We start from the raw sequence: 20,610 nt of genomic DNA, 5'->3' as shown, positions 1-20,610 counted from the left end.
CAGGAACCTGAAGACTGGGCTACCAGGCACAGAGAAGCATGTGAATATGCTCAATTATCCCGTTCAAGACAGTTTTTGCTCATGTAGGCAATTATGCAGTTATCAAAATACACAAACTAGAAGAAAACTAAGAGGGGACTTCCTGATAGTGAGTTTGTTTTCTCACAGGGTCTCGTTGATGTGATCAGGGAAGTACTCCTGTGTTTGATTTTCCTCATGAACAAAACAATGCCAACAGTTTAAAACCACACCTTACCTCTGCAGAACTGACTCACTCCCAAACCACGTTAAAGGACTCTGTCAGTTGTGCAAAACCATAATGATAGCGAGTCAAGTCAAGGCGAACAAAGAAATTAAACACCATGCGTTTCCCAACTGTAAAGGCTGACTCTGTCTGAACATGATGGAGGATCATTAAATGTTTTTCCCTCACTTATTAAATGCACACAGATAACCCAACATACGTACAACCTACAAATCCACCAGGCATTTTATTAGGTACACTTAGCTCATGCCATGCTGGACCCAGCTTTTTTTTTGTCAGAGGTTCCTTATGATTCTTTGAGAAACATATTCAACAAAGTGTTGTGGTAAATATTCCTCTAAAATAAGGTCCACATTGACCTTATCATGCAGTTGCTGCAGATGTGCCGCCTGAACAACCTCTGTATAATCTCTGAAATCATCTGAACAGCTGGTTCCTCATTCTAGGTCGGTGAGTAAAGGAGTTGTGCCTTCGATGCCACAAAACACTGGAACAATTTTCCATTTTAAATGAAGTCTACCCCCTACATTGAGGTATTTAAATCACAACTTAACACACATTTTGTCCTTGGCTTTTAACTTCTATAACTTCTATTTTTTTCTTTCTTCAAATGTAATTTATCTTTCATGCTCTAATACACCCATTGATCTTGTTTGTCAATGCTTGGAAAGTGTGTGTAAGTAAGTAAACAAAGTTTCATTAATATAGCACCTCTGAAGACATATCCCACAAACTGTTGTGAGAAATAAAAACTCAAAATATTAGACCAAAGTGCATCTAAACAGGTAATCAAAAGCAGTTTTGAAAATGTGCATTTTCAAAAGCTTTTTTTCATAAGTCCTAAAAATAAAAGAGAGAGAGAGAGTGTCCTGGTGACCTTGCTGAGATGGGTTTGTTGCATTTAGTTTTCAGTCTCACATAGATGACAGACACCCTGGTCGCACTCAGTTTGTCCAATTCAGGTCCTTCAGTTCCCACGCTTGTCCAGTCTCACCTGGTGTGCCTCCGAGCTCTGTCCTAGGATCTCTACTCTTTCTCTTCTCCTTGGCAATATTTTACTTAATTTTAACATTTCTACTGCTACGGAGATGACACACAGCTCTAATTATCTAGTAAACCCAATTCTATACCCCCCCCCTCCTCCCTCACCTCCTGAAATAAAATCATAGTTCACTTTAAATTTCCTAAAATTGAATAGTGATAAAACTGTGCTTCTACTCGAACAAAATCTATAATCCAAAATAGAGAGATTTCTTCTCTCTACTGACAGTCTTTCCCTCATCGCAGCTGAGGTTGAGTCTAGGTGTCATCCTTGATAGCTCCCAATCATTCACCTCACATTAATAACATGAATCGCTTTGCATATTTTAATATATTCCACATTAATCATCTCCATCCCTTCCTTTCCCTTCTTCCCACCTCGATTCATGCACCCAGCCTTGTCACCTCCCATTTTCATTAATGCAACTCTCTTCTTTTTTTCTCTCTGTGATTCAGACCAAAATACTCAAACTATAGGTGTAAAAGCACTGCAAGTCTGCAAACAGGATTATGTAAGCACACATCTCACTCTGCTGAGGATCTTTGCGTAGGGAGACGTTTGCTGAGCTACTTGCCTCACAATAGCTTGCTTCCTCTCAGTTTTAATAGGACCTGTTGATAGTTAGGCACAAAACATGTTTTCCCTTCTCTTCCACTCACTTCCCTGATGACAAAAACGTACCAAAAGTCTTGCTCCCCTGCTTCATAAATTAAAAACTATGAACATTGCCGCATTGTGCTTAGGTCTCTCCCACACTATTAGTTGAACCTTAAGCTGGGCGTACACTGTATGAGTTGTTGCCCTTTTCGGGCCGATTCCTCAGTCGTACAAGATATTTTTGGATCGGGCCAAATTTCAGCTTGATCGTGCATCCTGCGTCGTGTAGTATACAGGGGGTAACAAGGGCCGATTCGTCTCTCACGACCACCTCCCAATCAGGATTCGGACGGTCGGTTGAAAATCAAACATGTTTGAAATTCAGTCGGCCGTCGTGAGAGGTCGTGAGTGATCGTGAGCGCGTCCTGCTGTTGAGGAGTTACGACCGTCTACAAGCCGATTTCCCCCGACCTCGCGCACTACACACGCACAAACAAGTAGATTCTTCTTCATCTTCTCAAACAAAAACATAGGACCTGAGATAAGCATGACGGCGGTTCGTGTGACATAGAGTCAAACTATGGAGGAGCAACTCATAGAATTTCCAAAGCAGTGCGTTTTGTTCTTGTAAGTCTCATATTTAACAGTGAGAATCGACACTTCCACCTTTTTCTTCTTCTACTGTTGACATTTGGCTTCCAGGTAGACGAGTCCAAGTAGCGCCATCTCTCTATAGTGTGTCCGATGTGTGGTTTTTGAACGCACTGTGTGAGCAGTCAGGTCGCCTCAGAGCGTCGGGCCGCACAGTGTAAGAACAGATGTGGTAAGCAGTGAACTTTTAAACCCTGCGGTTTCGTCGTACAGTTTGAGCTGTATATGAGTACCACGATTAAAAATATCGTACAGTGTATGCACGGCATTAGCTGAACATAAAATGTCAACTGGATTCAGTTTGACGTGTCAGTTGGATCTGAGTCTGAACTTAGAAAATCACTGCGATAGTACAATCAACATTACATTTTGTAATGTTTTTTTTTTCCTTTTAAAGGTAAAATCAGAAACCTTTTCTATTACCCTTAATTTTATCATTTAAAACTTTAACAGGGAACATTTAAAGAGTAACATCACTGTTTAGAGACACTTTCAGCTCTAAGTCATACTCAAAACGTGCTGCATGCTTAATTCAGTCAAATAATTGCAACTTTGTGCTGGAGACCTTGCACTATCTGGTACTAAAGCAATAAATTAGACTGTCCATTGTGAAATAAGGGCAGTTCTTTATCAGCAGTTTTACGCTTTCACTAAAGAATGTGCAACCCATTCTGCAAACACCACCGCTAAACACTATCAAATGATAAGGAGGTAGGCGGTGAGTGGAGATGTGAGCAAGCTGGAGGTATCTCTGCTAAAGTTTCAAGAAAAACCTTGCAAGAGAAAAAAGTCCCGTCAAATCCAAAATCACAAGTTAATTGTTGCAGGAAGACAAATGAGTGGGAACAAAGGAATCTGTACAGAAAGAGTCGGCACAACACATTACTTTCTAAATTTAGAGGTTTGTTTTTGGAGTTCCTGAAAACATGGCAACAAGATGTCAAACTATGCTCTGCAAACCTTTCACCTGAGGAGAACTGAGACACGCTGAAAAGCAGCATCCCCAACCAAATATGGGAAACGCTTTGGTTCTGATATATATAAATAAATGACACATGTAAGTGTGATAAAAAAGAAGATTTAGAAAAAAACAACAATGTGTAAGCAACTACTTTTTCATAACAATAGTTCCTTTTTGGAGAAAATACATGAGCAGAAACATTTAACTGTAAAGACAGTCAGGTTTTGAACTAAACCAAAGAGTAGAAAACATTTTGAATACTGTTAAAAACCTTAAAAACAACATCTGCATCAACACTTTCATCAATGCAGCTCTACTCAGTGTTTGTCCACCACCACCATGCTGAATTTACTCATGTTTTCTTAAATCCCACCTTTCAAATGACCCTTATTAAAATTCTAACCCTCCTTAATTTGCTCCCCTATTCTCCAGTTTTTCTATGAAATCTCTCAGTATATTTGATAAATGCTCAGCTTCCCTTTCTGTCTTGCTGTCAGTCAACTACCATGAAAATATTTCAATAACAAAAGCAAAATGAGTTATTGTTTTAGCATAAAGATCTAATCATCAACCAAAATCTGTCTCCTCCCTGCTCTCCGATGAGGGCTAACTACTTCCTTGTAGGCTCTAGGGGTTGGGAGGCCCACACTGGACCTCCAGCCAGTTTGATAAAAGAACTAAAATATTTTCTCCCACTCAGGTCTTGAAATGCTCACACGTTGCAGGTATTTGGCAGCCACCTCCTAAACCATCCCACTTTCACCTTTTAGTACCTTACAAACCCCTCCCTATCTTCCTAAAACAACTACACTCAATCCTTCACAACACCAAGCCAGCTGTTATTTTCCTCAGTCATCCTTGAGCTGAATTGAAGTAAAGTTTTGTCTATTTGATACCTTCCTTCCTGCATAAAAAAAAAGTGCTGGTCCTGGTGAAGAAGACTACGGGTTCCCGAGGAAAGACAAAACACAGTGCCTGAGCCGCAGCTGTTAATCTGGTAAGAGGTCACTCACAGTAAACACAAGCTTTTTAAAGAGGGTCTGGAAAGGCCTTCATTTCATGAGCAGTGAGGGATGGGAGGATATTTGTTAGGAAAAGAGCACATGGACCTTATGAGCAGCTCCCACCTCCTATGTGTATTGTTTAAACGTGCGCAGCAGTTTCTCGCATAAACCTGGAAAGACTCAAAGTCACAGGGTGTCCCCTTACATCATTATGTGGAGTACTGATTTTAGCTTTCATCATGCCCACTTGTCATAATCTGGCCCAGTTTCATTTACCATCAATCCTGCACGCTTTGGTTTAGCAATAAAAGAGCAAGAGTGCTAAAAGTCAGCAGGGAGGGAAAGAGATTTTTCACTCAGATTTGGGATCATTCACTTTGCTTTCCCAATCTCCTTCGGGACACTGAACTGGGGTCTGCTATGGTACATTACCCTGTCCTTATCTCAAAGCAGCTCAAATATTTTCCCTCTAAACATTGCACCATATCGAAACCATGAATGTACAAAGGGAGGAAAAAAAAAACTCTGAATGAACACAATGCATGTTTTTGCCTGTTGGTACACATTTTCACACAGATCTCCAGAGACTGCACTTAGAAGCGGTTGGCTGAGTGACCAGGAAGTCCTTTCAAGTTACAGCACACACACAGAAAACAATAAAAGTACAGCAACTCGCTCCGGTCTCTGATGATTTATCTGACCAGGTTGGTGCATTTCAAAGTGTTTAGGTGAAACCGCTTGGTTGAGATGAAGAAAGCCATCTTTACAGTCCGAATTATAACCGTGACACCATGTCCAGTCATCTGAAACAATGCAGCATTGTCTATAGAGGGGCATCCACCAGTGGCACGACAGCATGATATCCATCCTCTGCTCATCACATCAGATGAGCTTTCTAAAGAGGAGGTGCACACGGGTTTAAACCTAAAACAGGCATATTTATTTTAAGGCAGAATGTGAAGCGAAAACAGAGAGCTGGAGAGAACTACTGTACCAGCGATCCAAAAACTCAACAACATTGCAAGCGTACAATCTAAAGAGAGGCACAAAACAAATATCCTTCTATGTCCATTTACTGTTTGTGTTTCTTCTAAAATCATAATAAAGAGACTGACATGTTTATAACCAGAAAAGCATTACCTCAGAGGCAAGGCACACTGGAAAATACAGCTGGACAGACAGATTGTGTGGATCTTGAATACAAAGTAGCTCTCCTCCTTCTGCTTACTAATGTTTGCTTTTCAGAGCCAAACGAGTCCTCACCGAAACCGTGGCCCGGCTGCCTGTTGGTGCCGTGCTGCGCTTGACTGGCTTGCTGCGCTTTTTGTTGAAAAAAAAAAAAACACGATGAGGTTCACTTTATCTGTGCTTTAGCAATGTGATAGTATGCAAACTGCAACCCAGACAAGTTGCCGCATGGACGCAACTCCACAAAGACACGCATAGTGACAGTGCCATCTAGAGAACCACATCATAGAGTACACACATTTTCCATATTACACCTCAGCTGCATAATGCACATAGGTTAAAATAGACAGCCGCAACTGGGATTCCCCAAGTTGCTATAAATCTATTTTATATAGTGCCTGCAAAAGTATTCACACCCCTTGAACCTTTTTCACATTTTGTGCCATTACTACAAGCTGCAATTTATTGGGATTTTCTTTTTTCTCTGGCAGGTCAACACAAAGTAGCATATACTTGTGAAGAGGGAGCAAAATGAGACATGGTTCCCAATTTATTTCCACATAGAAATGTGAAATATTAAATAAAACCCTGATACCTTTAGACATCACTTCTACAGTAGTTGTCAATGTGTGTGTAATCATGTCATCTAAGGAGACTTCCAGCAGTTCTGAGAAAGTCTCAGGTTTGTTAGAGAACCAACAAACAGCATCATGTAGACCAGAAACAGATCGGGCAGGTCAGGATAAACGTTGGGGAGCAATTAAAGCAGGGTTCATTAAAAAGCAATGTTCTAAGCTCTGAAAATGTCATGGACAGCTGTTCAATCCATCTTCTGAAAATGAAAAGAATATGACTGTAAACGTAAGTTTTAATACGGAGCTGCTCAGACCATTAAGGAACGTATTAATCAGAGAAGCATCCCATGAGTCCATGAAAGAAAGCCATTCTCGAAAGAAATCCACATTTCGGTTTTATGGTTTGTTACAAGCAAGCAAACGTGTGGAAGAAGGTGTTGTGGTCGGATGGGACTAAAATACTATGGATAGTCTAAACCTAGACTGCAAATCACCTTTAACGTTCCTCAACCTCAGCGTTCCCGCCACCACCATGTTTCCTCACAGTGAATGTTGCTGGGATGCTCTGCTTCTAGCTGGGACAGGGAAGCTGGACAAAGTCGATGAGAAGATGGCTGGGACTAAATAGATACCAAACCTGAAAGAAAAGAAAGGGGCTGGAAAAGACTTGAGACCGGGTCAGAGGCTCGACCTCCAGCAGGGCTTCAACTCTAGGCCTATATAGGCAGAGCTTTAAATGATTTGGATTAGGGCAGCACAGTGTCACAGATATATTGGCATCACAACATTCTTGTGTGCAAAATTCCTATGCCAAAGGACTCTTTGTAGTGCAGTAATTGTTGGCTAATATAGTCAGTGGCAAGAAGTATCTATCACGGTAAAGTACATTTTGCCAGTTGGATGGAGTCTTGGGGCGGCGGATGCTCACACCAGACAGAAATGACATTGCCCAAAATGCAAAAGGTCACAGAGTGCTGGAAGCGCAGAAGAGAAAGCGATGAAAGAAAAAGAAAGTAGGCCCACATCAACACTGATATCATTATCACAATATTTTCAAATATTGTGCAGCACTAGTTTAGATCAGGGGTGATGTCCTGCATTACAAGTTCCTCTGGTTTATCACATCGGAAGCAAACATCTCTGCAGATACTGATAAATACCAGGGAGGTTACTCAGCCATTAATTCAGCTGTGTTGGACCGGGGACCCATTCAAATATCTTGTTGAGGACTGGAGCGTGACACCAAAGAACAAAGCTCTTGCACGTGTTAGAACGGTCCAGTCAAAGTCCAGACCTAAATCCAACTGAGACTGCTGTTCAGGGATGCTCTCTAGCCAATCTGACTGAGCTTGAATCATTTTGCAAAAAATAAGAAGAAATATTTTTTCTCGTGGAGAAAAGCTGGCAAAGAAAAATTGACAAAAACCTGCAGACTAAAACTGCAGCAGGTACAGACTCAGTGGGCTGAAAATAAATCCACTCCCAAGTTTTTTTTAGATTTTATCTAGTAAAAACAAATCCAAACACTGTTTCTTGTTGTTCCAGTTTGCAATTATTGCCATTTTTGTTAAAGTGTATTTTGTTGTAACATGACAAAATGCAAAAATGGACTGCATGAAATAGATCTGTGGCAGTTTCAGGAATGCGAGTCAGGACTGGCCAGCCTCTGTCCTCTAATATCTCATCTAAACAAGACAAACACTGATAATGAAGGTCAAGCAAATTGAGGCAATTAGTCCTGTTGCTGCATAAAAAATTTTGAAAAGTATTGGAGATACGAAAAATTTGCCATTGTGAGCACACAAAGGACTCATTCAAGTGGGGTCATTGTGAGTGTTAGACTGACTAAGAGTGGGTGGGATCCAACTGTTATGGCCTGGAAAAGTGCACAACAGAAACAAAGTGGGGCCATGTCTTCCAGTCTATTTAACTGGTGCACAATCCAGATCTGTGCAGCAAATCTGTTGCTACGAGCAACATAAACACCAAGCAGTCGAGGCAGACGATGGACTAAAAAAAAAAAAAAAAAAAGTTGTATTATAAAAACTGTGCTTCATGAAATTCATCCCTGCTAAAAAGGGGTAAATCTTCTGGCGTTTACGGTTTTTGCGTTGACTCCAGAGTGGCAACAAAGGCCAGCCTTTACTCTTCGTTTGCAGGGAGTTGGCTTCTGAGAAAGCGTCGATGAGATAAAACTTTCCAGTATTCAAAGCCTCGCTCGTTAAACTCTGCTGGAAGTGTAGTGCTGATTTTCCTCATTCTTTATTTCATCTGGTGGGTGGATATTTTTCAAAGACACTCTTTATCTTCGTGGTTCGCGAGCCCACTGGATGCGAGTGGGCTCTCTGAAGGCAGCACGCTCGCGACCAAATTATGCACGATCCTAAATGAAGACAGCCTTGTTGTCTCTGGGGGATAGCTACAATGCGAGAAAATAACAATGTGATACGCCGAAGTCTATTCGGCGTCTCGTGACTTTTCGTATCTTGACTCCGGTGTTTCAAATGTGCATGCACAAATTCTTCGAATAACTCAGTTCATACAGTCGAGCCCCAGCCATAGTTTTCATCTGTTAACTCGTGTTAGCAGCTGTGCCCTGGGACTGCCTGCATGTCAGGAAACAGCTGTGGGGATTCACAATACCTTAACCAGTTCCATATTCTGCCCTCAAGGAGAGCCAGCCATGTGAGATCATGCTTTTAGGTGTGTCCAATTACCAGGGCCAGCTCAGAGCTGTGCACTGTCAGAGGACTGAACCAATATGCTTCTCTTTGGCAACAAAGGCTGTTATTATAAAAGTGTCATGCGACCACAGTTTTTCTCTTTGTGACATTAAAAAGACGGTTCCCACAAAGCATTTAGGGCCACACCGGTTTGCTGCAGTCCTGCTAAGACTGCCTGGAGGTAAATAATACCTGCGTGTGTGCCAGCAAACTTCTCCACTTTAACATCAGCCAGCCAACCGATTCTGGCAGGGTCAGTATTTGGATAACAAATGAGGCATAGCTTCGGGGGTCACAGTATATCTTCGCGAACGGCTGCGCTTGAAAAGGAGAGAAGCAGCACGTTTAGGCTACCAAAAAAAAAGGAAAAAAAAGCTTGAAGACGGAGAAGGCCTTTGCCTACCACCACCACACCCCAGCAGAGGACGGAAAATAGGTTAACACACCGTGAAATTGACTTACACAACACTTGCACTATATTTTTAATAGGAAAACGAAAAAGAATTCACCCACCCCTTGAACATTTTCACACTTTGCCACACTACAACCGCAAACTTTAGTGTATTTTTTTTGGGGGGGGATTGATGTGACAGACCGATGCAGGATATTGCAAATGAAAGTCTGGAAAGGTTTGCCGTCCATTTCTATTCAGCCCCTTTATGCTGACGCCACTAAATAAAGTCTCCTGCAACCGACAGCCTTTAAACATCACCTAACTAATAAATAGGGTCCACCTCCGGAAGATCAGCAGGGATCCAAAGCTTAGGTGGGACGGGGGAATCGATTTGCAAGGCAACTATATTCAGTCATGCACTCAATAAATCTGGTCTCTATGGAAGAGTGGCAAAAAGAAAGCCGTTCATAAAAGAAACCCACAAAAAGTTCCATCTGCTGTTTGCCACAAGAGATGGAAACCTCTCGAAGATGCTCTGGTTAGATGGGTCCAAAATGAAACGTGTTTTTCTACATTTAAAACTCTATTGCGTGGCAGGGTACCAACATCACACTGAATACACGGTCCAAATAGCCAAACACGGTGGTGGAAGCATTTTGCGGTATGAATGCTTCCCATCAGCAGGGGGGGTAGCGGGAAGATGGATGGAGGTTAATGCAGACCATTCCTGTCTAAAATACATTCAGAGACTGCATAAACTCTAGACCTGGGTGGAGTTCACCTCCCCGTCCCACAACGACATACAAGCTGAAAGCTTTGTGTTAATCTATCGCATAAAATCCCAATGGCATGCGCTCAAGCTTACATCTATAACGATGCAAAATGAGAAAAGTATAAGTCCGTGTAAATCCAAATAAAAGGGTGTTTTTTTTGTCCTTTTTCCGTGCAAACTATTGTATGTTCAGTTCGCGTGAAGTGGCAGTATTGGGCAGGATCGGAAAGTTTGAGCAGTCACCCTGGACTGTCACCTCAAATTTCATCTCAAAATCTCAGCCAATAGCGCGCGAATCGCTAAAACAGTCAGAAGAGACGGTAAAAAAAAAGCTCTGGAAACTCACTTTCCACTGTGTTAATGATTCCTACCACAGTAATGCAAGCGGCTGACATCACCTTTGACTCCATGTGGACCAAAACCGATGGGAAATTCCATCAAGTCACACCAAGCGCTTCAGCAGCTCCATCTTTTCAAAGGCGAGTAATGTGTATAATGATGCAACGTCCGCTGCAGCCCCAGTGGATGTGTGACTTCCACAACTGTCAACAGGCTCAGCACAGTGACAGAGGGGGCTGTATGTTTAGCCTGCAAAATAGTTCCCATGACCTCTGCATGTGGTCAAGGGAATTTCTCAGTAAGAAAATAATAATAACAACACTGTAAGCAGGAAATGAGGAGGGTTCAGAGGTTGAAGCCTCTGCAGCAACCCCAACTCGTCTGAAATGTACTGAGTGGAAGGAATGCAAGTTAAAAGTTGGTCATGTTAGGTGACAAAGGTGGCATTGTGCTCATGCGTCAAACAGCTGGTTGTGCGCACAGGTGAAATACGTTTTGCATGTTGATTCTGCACACAAAAAAAGGGAGGGGAGGGGAAATCTCCAGAAACATAAAGAGCATAGGGACAAATGAACATTATTTCCTGCAGTAAACAAACAGCAGCCTCTAAGTGTTTTTGCTGTACTCACCTCAGAGCAGTGTTCCGCGGATGGGGCTGAGATCCACGATCGTCCATGACTAAACTCATCGGCCTTACGAAATCCTTGGGACATTTCAAACACAAGCAGAAAGCGCAGTTCATCTTTAGTGCGCGCTGTCATCCTAAGCAGCGCTCCACTCCACTCGCTGGCGTTTTTTAGTGCCACACAAATACCAAAAAGGTGGGCGAATCCCCCATCATGAGGTCACCAGTTTCTGAGTGCTGTTTCTGCAGCGAAGGAACACAACTAAGACAAAAACAGACTGTCTGCGTATCGTGCTTTACTCACCATGAATCCAGCTGGTTTTCAAAGCAGATGTCAACTTCCATTAGCCCCCGGGAGGAAGAAGTCGAGACTCCTATAAATAGATTTTATATGAAAACATTGTGTCGCTCCTAAACTTCGGCTTATTGGAAAGTGGACGTTATTCTCTCTGGTTCATCTGAGCTCCTTAGTAACGCGTTATATCCGCCTTGGCACTTTAGCCAACAGGACTGTGGCAACTTTTATCTGGAGCAACATCACCGACACGCACAGAGACAGGGAGCTGTAAAAGCGGGGCGGTTCTCCACTCGTCACATATCCCAAAGGAGCCTTTACTTTGGTTGTCTTCAGCTTTACAGCTTAGATTTGAATGTAAATAAAAACAACTCGTTACAACCATGAAATTTAATGGGACAAAGTCAACTCACCAACGTTAAAACGATCTGTATGTCGTGAAAACACACCAGCGTGGCTGTTTATTTCCCCTTAAATTCATTGTTTGTCTGCAGCGACACCGTGTGGCGGGATTTGAAATACACTATCTCATGCTCCTCGTTCTAATGTTTTTCCAAGATTAATAATATGCCTTTTTATTTCTTAAAATCTTGTTGTCGATTAATTAAAAATTATTTAGCACAACTAAAGTTTTATAACATGTATAAGTAAAATAAGTAAACAGGATTTCATAACAATGAAAAAGGTAACGAATGTTTTGTTTATGTTAAAAAGCATTACAACTGAAATTTTTTTAAAAAGCATAAAAAAATTAAAAGTCAAAAATTATATTTTTAACAAACATTCTAAATGAAGTTTGGGTGATACTATTAATCCGCTATCTACTTTGGCTGCATATGTCCGATTATTTTATGGATGCAGTGCACATGTTTTGGGATGAGTTACATGTTCTTTTCTTTGTTTCTTCGGTAATTGGTAAGAATTGTTTGAAAAAAATTGTCAGAGAGCTAATAAGCTGCTTCACTGCCTCTTTTTGCCAACTACATTGTTACCTGCTCTTTTGTGGTTTGTTTGTTTTGTTTTTGTTTAATTAGTTATCTACCTCACATTGTTTAGAACAACAAAAGGAAATAGAATAAAATTAAATTAACAGATAAAAAGTTGTCAATGTCCTGCAACCCTGCACTTATAAGCGGGTATATATAATGAATGGATGGGCATATTTTAATGAAGAGACATAGTAGTTGTTAATAGTAATTATTTGTTTATTTCTGAAGTGTTGTCGATCAATAAGAACGAAACCAAAAGAAAACATTGAAAAAAACTCTTTGTTCAATAAAACTATTGTACAGCAACATCTCAGAACTACAGACAGGTAATTAAAAACATGACTATCGCATTAGACATTAGAGCATGCTACAGTTTTAAGATAAAATTACTATAACTGAATTATAAGAAAGACAGTACAACTGTTACCCCAAAAGCCCATCTTGGTATGCAGTTGCCATTTGTCTGGATATGGTCAGTATATATTTAAACAAATAAATATCTGAGGTAGGTTTCTGTCATTCGGGTGGCACAGTGCCAGAGATGTTGGCATCTGCGCAGTAGAACATCTCCACACCGTGTGAACAGTCCTGAGGGAAGAGACCTGTCATGATCAGGGTGGTGATCATGACGAACAAGCCGATTATTATCAGCACGGTGGGGATCAGTTTTTCACTCTGGAACCAGCGGCCGGGGTGGAGCTTGAGGTAGCATGCAGATGGGATGATGAAGATCAGTGGCGTGGCACTCAGGGCTCCCTGAATAGAGGAAGAAGAAGTAAGTTATAATTTATTCACTGAATTTGCATTAAAAAGTATCCTTTGTAAGCAGGTACAGCCTGCTTTGGTAGGTGGGATTTACGTTTAGCTCTAAAACAACTCCCAGGCAGTCAAAAGCCAGAGACAATGCTGTGCAGACTGCCACTATGAGCAGCGTTATGGCTACGTGTTCAGCTTTGGAAAGAGGGCGGCTGCATATGACTTTGGAGACAACCTGGGGAAAAACAGGGGAGGGAAAAACACGTTATTTTGAAACGTTTGGGGGAAAATCTGACATCGAATAAGAATGAATCGATTCTGAGTCAAGCAGCTTGGCAGCTGCTCTTCAAAACACCACATTTAGCCATTTATGTAAACCTTCAACAACTCAATCCTTAGCTTGGCTTTTTCAAACACAACACACCTCTCGGGTGACAAAACACTCAAGTGGAAAGGTGGTAATTATGCTGAGGCCGAAGCAGAACCGACCGAATGTTGCCAGGTTATCATCTCTGCAGTAGTTCTCAAATATGTCTCCTGAAAGGTAAACCAAATAAAATAACAAATTAGCATTAAAGATAAAGATAGATAAATGTAACCCTGTGACAGGCGGTTCTGCTATATTATTTACCACGATACCTTGGGTGTATCCAGTGAACGTCGTGTAGCCTGCAACAGCAAACGCTGCGCTGATTATCAGGGAAGAGCCCACAGAGATGTGAGTGACCCGAGACCAGTTGGATAACGTGGGCTGCTCTAGAGAGTTGTAGATCAGAAAGCTGTTGTGGTGGCATATAAAGGCTTCAGAGACACACACAGGCAGGCAGTTAATAATTCAGTTCTTCAAAAGTTTACGCTGACAAACTGAGGGGTTTGGTAATAAAATATATCACATTCCTAACATAATTTAGTCAAAACAGTGCAGTTTTTGTGTGTGTGTGTGTGTGTGTGTGTGTGTGTGTGTGTGTGTGTGTGTGTGTGTGTGTGTGTGTGTGTGTGTGTGTGTGTGTGCCACTCGGCATAATGCCAATATTTATCTCAATATGTTTTTCTTTTCATAATGAAATTATAAAAAGGCATCTCTGAATCAGAATTTACTCACAGGGACATTTTTCTTTTAAAAACAGCTGAAGATATATATGACAAACAGCTGAAAAATAACCTACAGGAATACATGAAAGTATAATTATAATGCAACATAGGCCCTCTCAATATGAATGTCTTTGTCTCATCTTATATATCCCAAAAAAATCTCTGTATTTTAAAAATATCAATATATTGCCCAGCTTCACTTTAAAGTGGATTGAAGAAGATGCATGTCTGCTAACAGAATGTATTTTTTGTTATGGTGCATAATGTTCAGACAGTTGGCCACAAAAAAAAAAAATACTTTCAGTTTAACAAGCCTATCTCTACAAAAAGAGTTTAACAAATAGCATTTTATGAGGGAACAACCTGCACATGATTTTAAAACAATTTTTAATCTATGTTGAATATATAGAAGGTTAAGATTGAAAAATTTTACTACATGTACAGCAATGTGTGCTAATGGTAAATTAGAAATAACTGTGAAACTGTTTAAATGTTTTTAGCATTACAACAGCTAATAAATAACAACTGGCGAGAAAGCAAAGTAACTTTAATAGAAACCAGTTGCTTTTCTAGCTTGATGTAAGTTGTTGGTACAATAATCATGTAGAAATTATTACTTATATATGCAAAAAAAAAATGTATTGGTCTTAAGAGCTCCTTGTGGCTGCAGTGGGTCACGCTGCACCGGTAATATGAGTTCCCTGCCGTGCAATGGGCAGTGTTCATCCATACTTCCAAAGCATAGGAGGAAGACAAGTAGGTAAAAAAATAAATAAAGGTATGTTTGCACAACTTGCCAATGGTTAACAAAGACATTTGTATGCCTGTTAATAGAAAATTTGCTTGTTAGTGACCATCAAGACTCCAGTTAAATACCCAAATATGGACGCTAATGCGTTTGTATTTGTCTAAAACTGAGCTTGAACTTTCTTTGAGCTAATTCTTGGTGTTAGCCTTACAATCTTCACAAGACGGAGCCTTCACAATCACCGCTTGCTTCCATTTTTCTGACAGTGTTACAGTCATATATATATATATATATATATATATATATATATATATATATATAGATAGATAGATAGATAGATAGATAGATAGATTTTTGCTAATGTTTGATTGCAAACAATAATCAAAACATCACCATCTTTGACATTTGCAAGCAAATCCATATTATTGGCAGAAATAGAAGCCCTTACGATCATATTTCACTTGGGGCCCAATGGAGGCTTGGGCCATGCCTGGAGCTGATGTCTTTAAGTGTTTTGTTGGCTAAGAGTACTATGTGTCATGGTTTAGCAAGATAATCTTTGTCATGAGTATCTGGATTAATGCACACTCACCAAAAGACATCACACCAACTGCCTGAATGGCATTCTTCTTTGCAAATGCCCATGCGTTCTCTGTAGGGATACTAGAAAGGGACATTTGTGTTGGTCTCATCAAGTAAAAGAGAAACAAAGATAAATGTCTGTAGAAGTGATTAATCATTTAACATTTTCTAGTTTCTCTTAACAGACTCATTCCTACATCTGCGGTCCAAGGGTAGCTGCCCGGATCATGACGATGATGAGGATCGTTAGTGTTAGCACCATTGACAGGAAGGACACCTGGTAACAAACAGGATTTCAGCAGCAAGATAATCAAAGCACTACGCCGGCCGTAATATTTAGAGATATTTGTACCTTCCCAAGTCTCTCAATGTTTCGAAAAAGTGAGAGCGGCAAAGTGAACATAACGGTGGAGAGTAAGATCACAAAGTGACGCTCTGCAAGGATGTGGTCTGGACCAACTACAAGAATAGGATCAGTGATTAATTGATTAATTTTCAGGAATGAAATTTAAAAAAATATCAAATTCCACAAATGGATTCAGTTCCTCTGTGTCACTTACCTCCTGGGATTCTCTGAAACACTTTGGTCAACGTGTCACCGGTTGTGATGTTATAGCTGATCATAGCTGAAGGAGAAGAAAGGTAAATCTGCGTTTCATTGTCAACATATTCTGTTGTAATGTTTCTATCACACAGTACTGATAAGTGGAGAGCATCAGAGAGATAAACAGGACACAGAGCAGCATAATTAAATTGTCACTCATTCCGGTGTCTTAAGAACGTACCTATGAAAGGATACAGAAACTGTAGAGCTGATAAAATTAAAAATCCAGGAAAACCAAATGTGCTTTGTACCAACGACTGATAACTGTTTGATCCTGAGAGGTGTCCTCCTTTAATTAGTAGAACAATTGAGTAGTCTGACATAAAACAGAAACAAAAAAAGATCAGTTAGAAAATCAATGTATAAATTAACCCTGGTTTTCCAGTTTTTTTCAAGGAATAAAAGCCATCTTCAGTACTATCTCTCACCTGTGATGAATCCAACTAAAACCAAAAGGAGCAGGCCTAAAGGAAGCCCCGCCTGCGCCAAAGCATATGGTAAACCTGGTTTTAAGAAAGCACAATGCTGCAGTTCAAAATAGAATATCAACCTTCTTTAAAACAGGAAAAAAGGACTTTAAACTGTCAAATGAATTAGCTCCTGTGCTGTAGACAACATTAGGCTTGTTAAATGTCAGACTGCACTCTAAAATTACTTTTACCCCTTGTAATTTCTCCGTTTTATTTCATGTTACAACCACAAGCTTTACCTCGAACCTCACTCCCAATCTTTACAGACATTTTTTTAAAAACTCCCTGGAGACCTGTCAAGTGCCAACCTGCTTCAAGACATCGTCCCATTCCCCAAAAAAGACAAGCATCACAGGACTTAATGATTACAACCCTGTCACCCTGACAGCTGTGGTCATAAAGTCTTTTAAACGTCCTGTCTTCACTCACCTCAAAACCATCACAGAATCTCTCCTGGATCCCCATACAGCTTGCTTCAATGCCAAAATATCTGTGGGTGATGATGTAAGCATGGCCCTCCACTTCATCTCCCAGCATCTGGACCCCTCAGGATCCTACACCAGGTGTTTGTGGACTTCAGCTCTGCCTTTAACACCATCATCCCAGCTCTGCTTAGAGACAACGGACAGAACGTCTCTGACTGTCGGACCATCATCAAACCGGGAGCTCAGCACTCTCAAGACAGTGGAGATAATAATGGACTTCAGGAAGGGTTAGAGTTGCCCCTGTCATCCTCTGTGACACTCCGGTGAACACTGATGGGTCCTTCTGCTTCCTGGGCACCACCGTCACCCATGAGCTCAAGTGGAAGCAGGACATCAGCACGCCCACCAGAGGATTTAGTGAAGAAGTTTCACCTTCCCACTGAGGAAGTCTGACCAGGATGATTGTGGACTTCCGCACTGTCATCATTGAGTCCATTCTTAAACCATCTGTCACAGTCTGGTTTGCTGCAAACATGGCCAGTGACAGGGCCAAGCTGAAATGAATCATCCACTCAGCAGACAAAGTGACTGGCTGCAACCTGCCATCTCTTCAGGAGCTGTATATCTCCAGCACCCAGGCATGTGCAGCCTGGATTGCAGCTGACCCTACTCACTCTGGACAGACTGTTTCAGTCCCTCCCTTCAGCCACAATTATCTGGTCTATCAGGATCAGTTCTTCCCTGCTGCAGTCAGTCTTCTGAACAGTAGTGATCCAACTTCCCCCAGCTGACACTCCCACTCCACTGCACCATAATTTATGTATTGGTTTCAAGAATTGTGAGTCTTTATGATCATTATGTAACCACAATGCAATTTTGGGGATACAATCAGAATTCACATATAAGACACAATCACAAATCAAGAAAGTCTCCTCTGACAAGGAAGTGTATGTTCTTGTCAGATGAGCCCAAATCTGAATCCTGTAGCCAACATGTTATGTTTGGCAGAAGCACCCTGAAATCACCATCTCAATGGTGAGACATGGATGGGAAGCTATTGGACCTAAATGCAGGCCTCTCTATCAGAGAATGTTAAACATTTGAGACTAGGATGAAGGTTCACTTCCCAGCAGGTTAACAACCCTAAATATGCAGCTAGAACCTCAATGCAATGATTTACATCGAAGACTTTTCATTTGTAAGTATGATCTAATCAAAGTCTATACCTAAATTCAATTTAAACATCTGTTCTTATATGCAGATATATGCAAATATGAATGTGAAAAACTAAGAGTCTGTAGATGTGCAAAGATTTGTAGGTGTTTGCAGCAACAGGCTGTTCGCCAAATTATTAAATCCAGGAGGGCTAAATACAAAATGTACTCCCCACTTTTCAGATTATTATTTGTAGAAAATAATGTATACCACGGACCCTTTTTCCTTCAGCTTCACATATATGCCCTTCGTTCTGCCGGACTTTCCCATGAAGTCCAAATAAAACGCATTAAAGTTCAGCGGTAAAAAGCGTCTATAAGAGGTTCTAACAAAGCAGTACTTTGCATGTTCTACAAGGTCAACAACAAATGGGCAACAATTTTAGAGTGTATCTGCAGGGCTTGCATTTCATTTGCGACAAATGAAAAAGTGTTGTGATCCAAAATTGATACACGTTGTCAGATTAGTGTTTAACAGAACAGTCACAGAAACGTTTTTTTTGTTTTTCCACTAAATGAGTGAATAACAGAACAGAGGGGGCCAACAGGCGCTAGTCATATGATACTGCTGCGGGGCTTGGATTAAGGCATCTGTTTATAGTGGAAAAATAAGCAACATCAACATTGTTTTACTGAAACATCTCAGAAATTCCAGTGTTAAAGGGCTTAATTATCACCATGAATCTCAAGACAATTTAGGCTGTATATTCACCTATTATTCCAGATCCTATAATGGAGTTGATGAAATTAAAAGAAGCAGAGAGCATTGAACCTCTCCATTCAGGTTTTTGCATATGAATTAATGCTGTCCCTTCTTCATTGTTCTGCTAGGAAAAAAAAGAATAAAACCAGAAATAACTCATTCAATACAAAAAAAAGGTAAAAAACAAAGCAACTGGACTTGTTTTCCGTAGTTGAAGACGTTTCGCTTCCTCTCCCGGAAGCTTTCTCAATTCAAAAAGTCTGGAGTAATGATGAGTAACAAGCTTTATACCATTCCAAACAAAGGCCTGTAATGGCTTAGATAACATGCAAATTCAACCGAAACAGGACCACCCCTTAGTAATGGGCGGTCGTTAAAACCATTAAGCCAGCGGAATGGACCGAAACTGGTCCACTCCTCTGTAACGAGGAGTCGTTAGAGTTGTTATTGGCCCTTAATGCTAGAATTCAGTCTTAAGCTGTTGGGGGTGAGGCTTTGCTGTCTACACCTCAAATTAAAACGAAGATGGTTCTTATAATCTGCAAGTTTTCTAAGTAATTTCTCATACTCACGCACTACTCCCAGGGTGTCTTTCCCAAATTGGCGAGCAATATGCTGGTGAAGATTCTCAGTCATCCAGGTCATGGTCATTCCAAAAAAAGGTAAAAAACAAAGCAACTGGACTTGTTTTCCGTAGTTGAAGACGTTTCGCTTCCTCTCCCGGAAGCTTTCTCAATTCAAAAAGTCTGGAGTAATGATGAGTAACAAGCTTGTTGAGTTTAAGCTTGTTACTCATCATTACTCCAGACTTTTTGAATTGAGAAAGCTTCCGGGAGAGGAAGCGAAACGTCTTCAACTACGGAAAACAAGTCCAGTTGCTTTGTTTTTTACCTTTTTTTGGAATGACCATGACCTGGATGACTGAGAATCTTCACCAGCAACTCATTCAATATACTTTTTCTAGAAATGTAAAAGCGTCATTGGTCCTACCTGCTGAGCCATTCCGGAGCACCGAGCGGATCGTCTGTCCCTTGACTCTCCTTAGTCTAATTGTCACATTTTTAAGGTTTGAGAAATTGTCCGTCACTTTCACGCTTTGCTCAGACGCACCTCTAAAACAAGCCGCAGTAAGAGCGCCCCCTCTAGGCCGAAAGATGCACTCTGGCGAGCATTCCTGGTTCGACTCCAAGTCGGTATGTTCAGCTGATTTTTGAGAAATGCGTTCAGGGTTTAATCCCAGAGAATTTACTTGCAGAAGGGTATTGGGGTTAAAGGGTTTATTGGAGGATTATTCTCTAGAGCTCACTGTTACAATGCGCTCTTTGTTCAAGAAAGAGATAATTTCACACACACACACACATACACACACACACACACACACACACACACACACACACACACATATATATATATATATATATATATATATATATATATATATATATATATATATATATATATATATATATATATATATATATATATATCAAGATGATGTGTCTAGATTTTTCTTCATATCATAATAACTTTTTCTGTCATTGTTAAACAAAATAGAAAAACTCCTTCAATGCAGTTTTCAGATAAGTAGGCTACATA

At 40.7% G+C, this 20,610-nt stretch overlaps 2 protein-coding genes across 9 annotated transcripts in view; both read right to left on the bottom strand.

Annotated features, from left to right (window-relative positions):
* The window catches only part of cobll1b (cordon-bleu WH2 repeat protein-like 1b), a 30,508-nt gene extending 18,810 nt beyond the window's left edge, over positions 1-11,698 (bottom strand). For 4 of the 5 annotated variants that reach the window (XM_021322310.2, XM_012874043.3, XM_021322311.2 and 1 more), the window contains exon 1: positions 11,141-11,268. In XM_021322310.2, the coding sequence (XP_021177985.2) occupies positions 11,141-11,253 (113 nt within the window). In that variant the 5' untranslated portion in view covers positions 11,254-11,268. Of the gene's footprint in view, positions 1-11,140; positions 11,269-11,440 lie in introns of those variants that run through there. The other variant, XM_012874047.3, reaches the window with a different exon arrangement.
* Positions 11,699-12,612: 914 nt separating this feature from the next.
* slc38a11 (solute carrier family 38 member 11) lies at positions 12,613-20,214 on the bottom strand. Of its 4 annotated transcripts, none has more exons than XM_012874030.3 (12): positions 20,005-20,106; positions 19,024-19,138; positions 16,631-16,705; positions 16,384-16,518; positions 16,159-16,224; positions 15,951-16,057; positions 15,796-15,875; positions 15,609-15,679; positions 13,816-13,977; positions 13,601-13,713; positions 13,280-13,411; positions 12,613-13,176 (listed from the first exon to the last, which is right to left on the bottom strand). In XM_012874030.3, exons 1-12 carry the CDS (start codon positions 20,014-20,016, stop codon positions 12,937-12,939), a joined length of 1,308 nt encoding a protein of 435 aa, XP_012729484.2. In that variant the 5' UTR covers positions 20,017-20,106; the 3' UTR covers positions 12,613-12,936. The 4 variants fall into 4 exon arrangements, with proteins under 4 accessions (XP_012729484.2, XP_021177984.2, XP_035995293.1 ...); XM_021322309.2 differs by having other exon boundaries at positions 19,024-19,135; XM_036139400.1 differs by having other exon boundaries at positions 19,024-19,169; positions 19,956-20,055.
* Positions 20,215-20,610: the final 396 nt, after the last annotated feature.

Source organism: Fundulus heteroclitus, chromosome 7, assembly GCF_011125445.2.
Source record: "Fundulus heteroclitus isolate FHET01 chromosome 7, MU-UCD_Fhet_4.1, whole genome shotgun sequence".
Taxonomy (NCBI): Eukaryota; Metazoa; Chordata; class Actinopteri; order Cyprinodontiformes; family Fundulidae; genus Fundulus; species Fundulus heteroclitus.
Note: the sequence above shows the minus strand (reverse complement) of the source record. Positions and strands in the feature narration are given on the sequence as shown.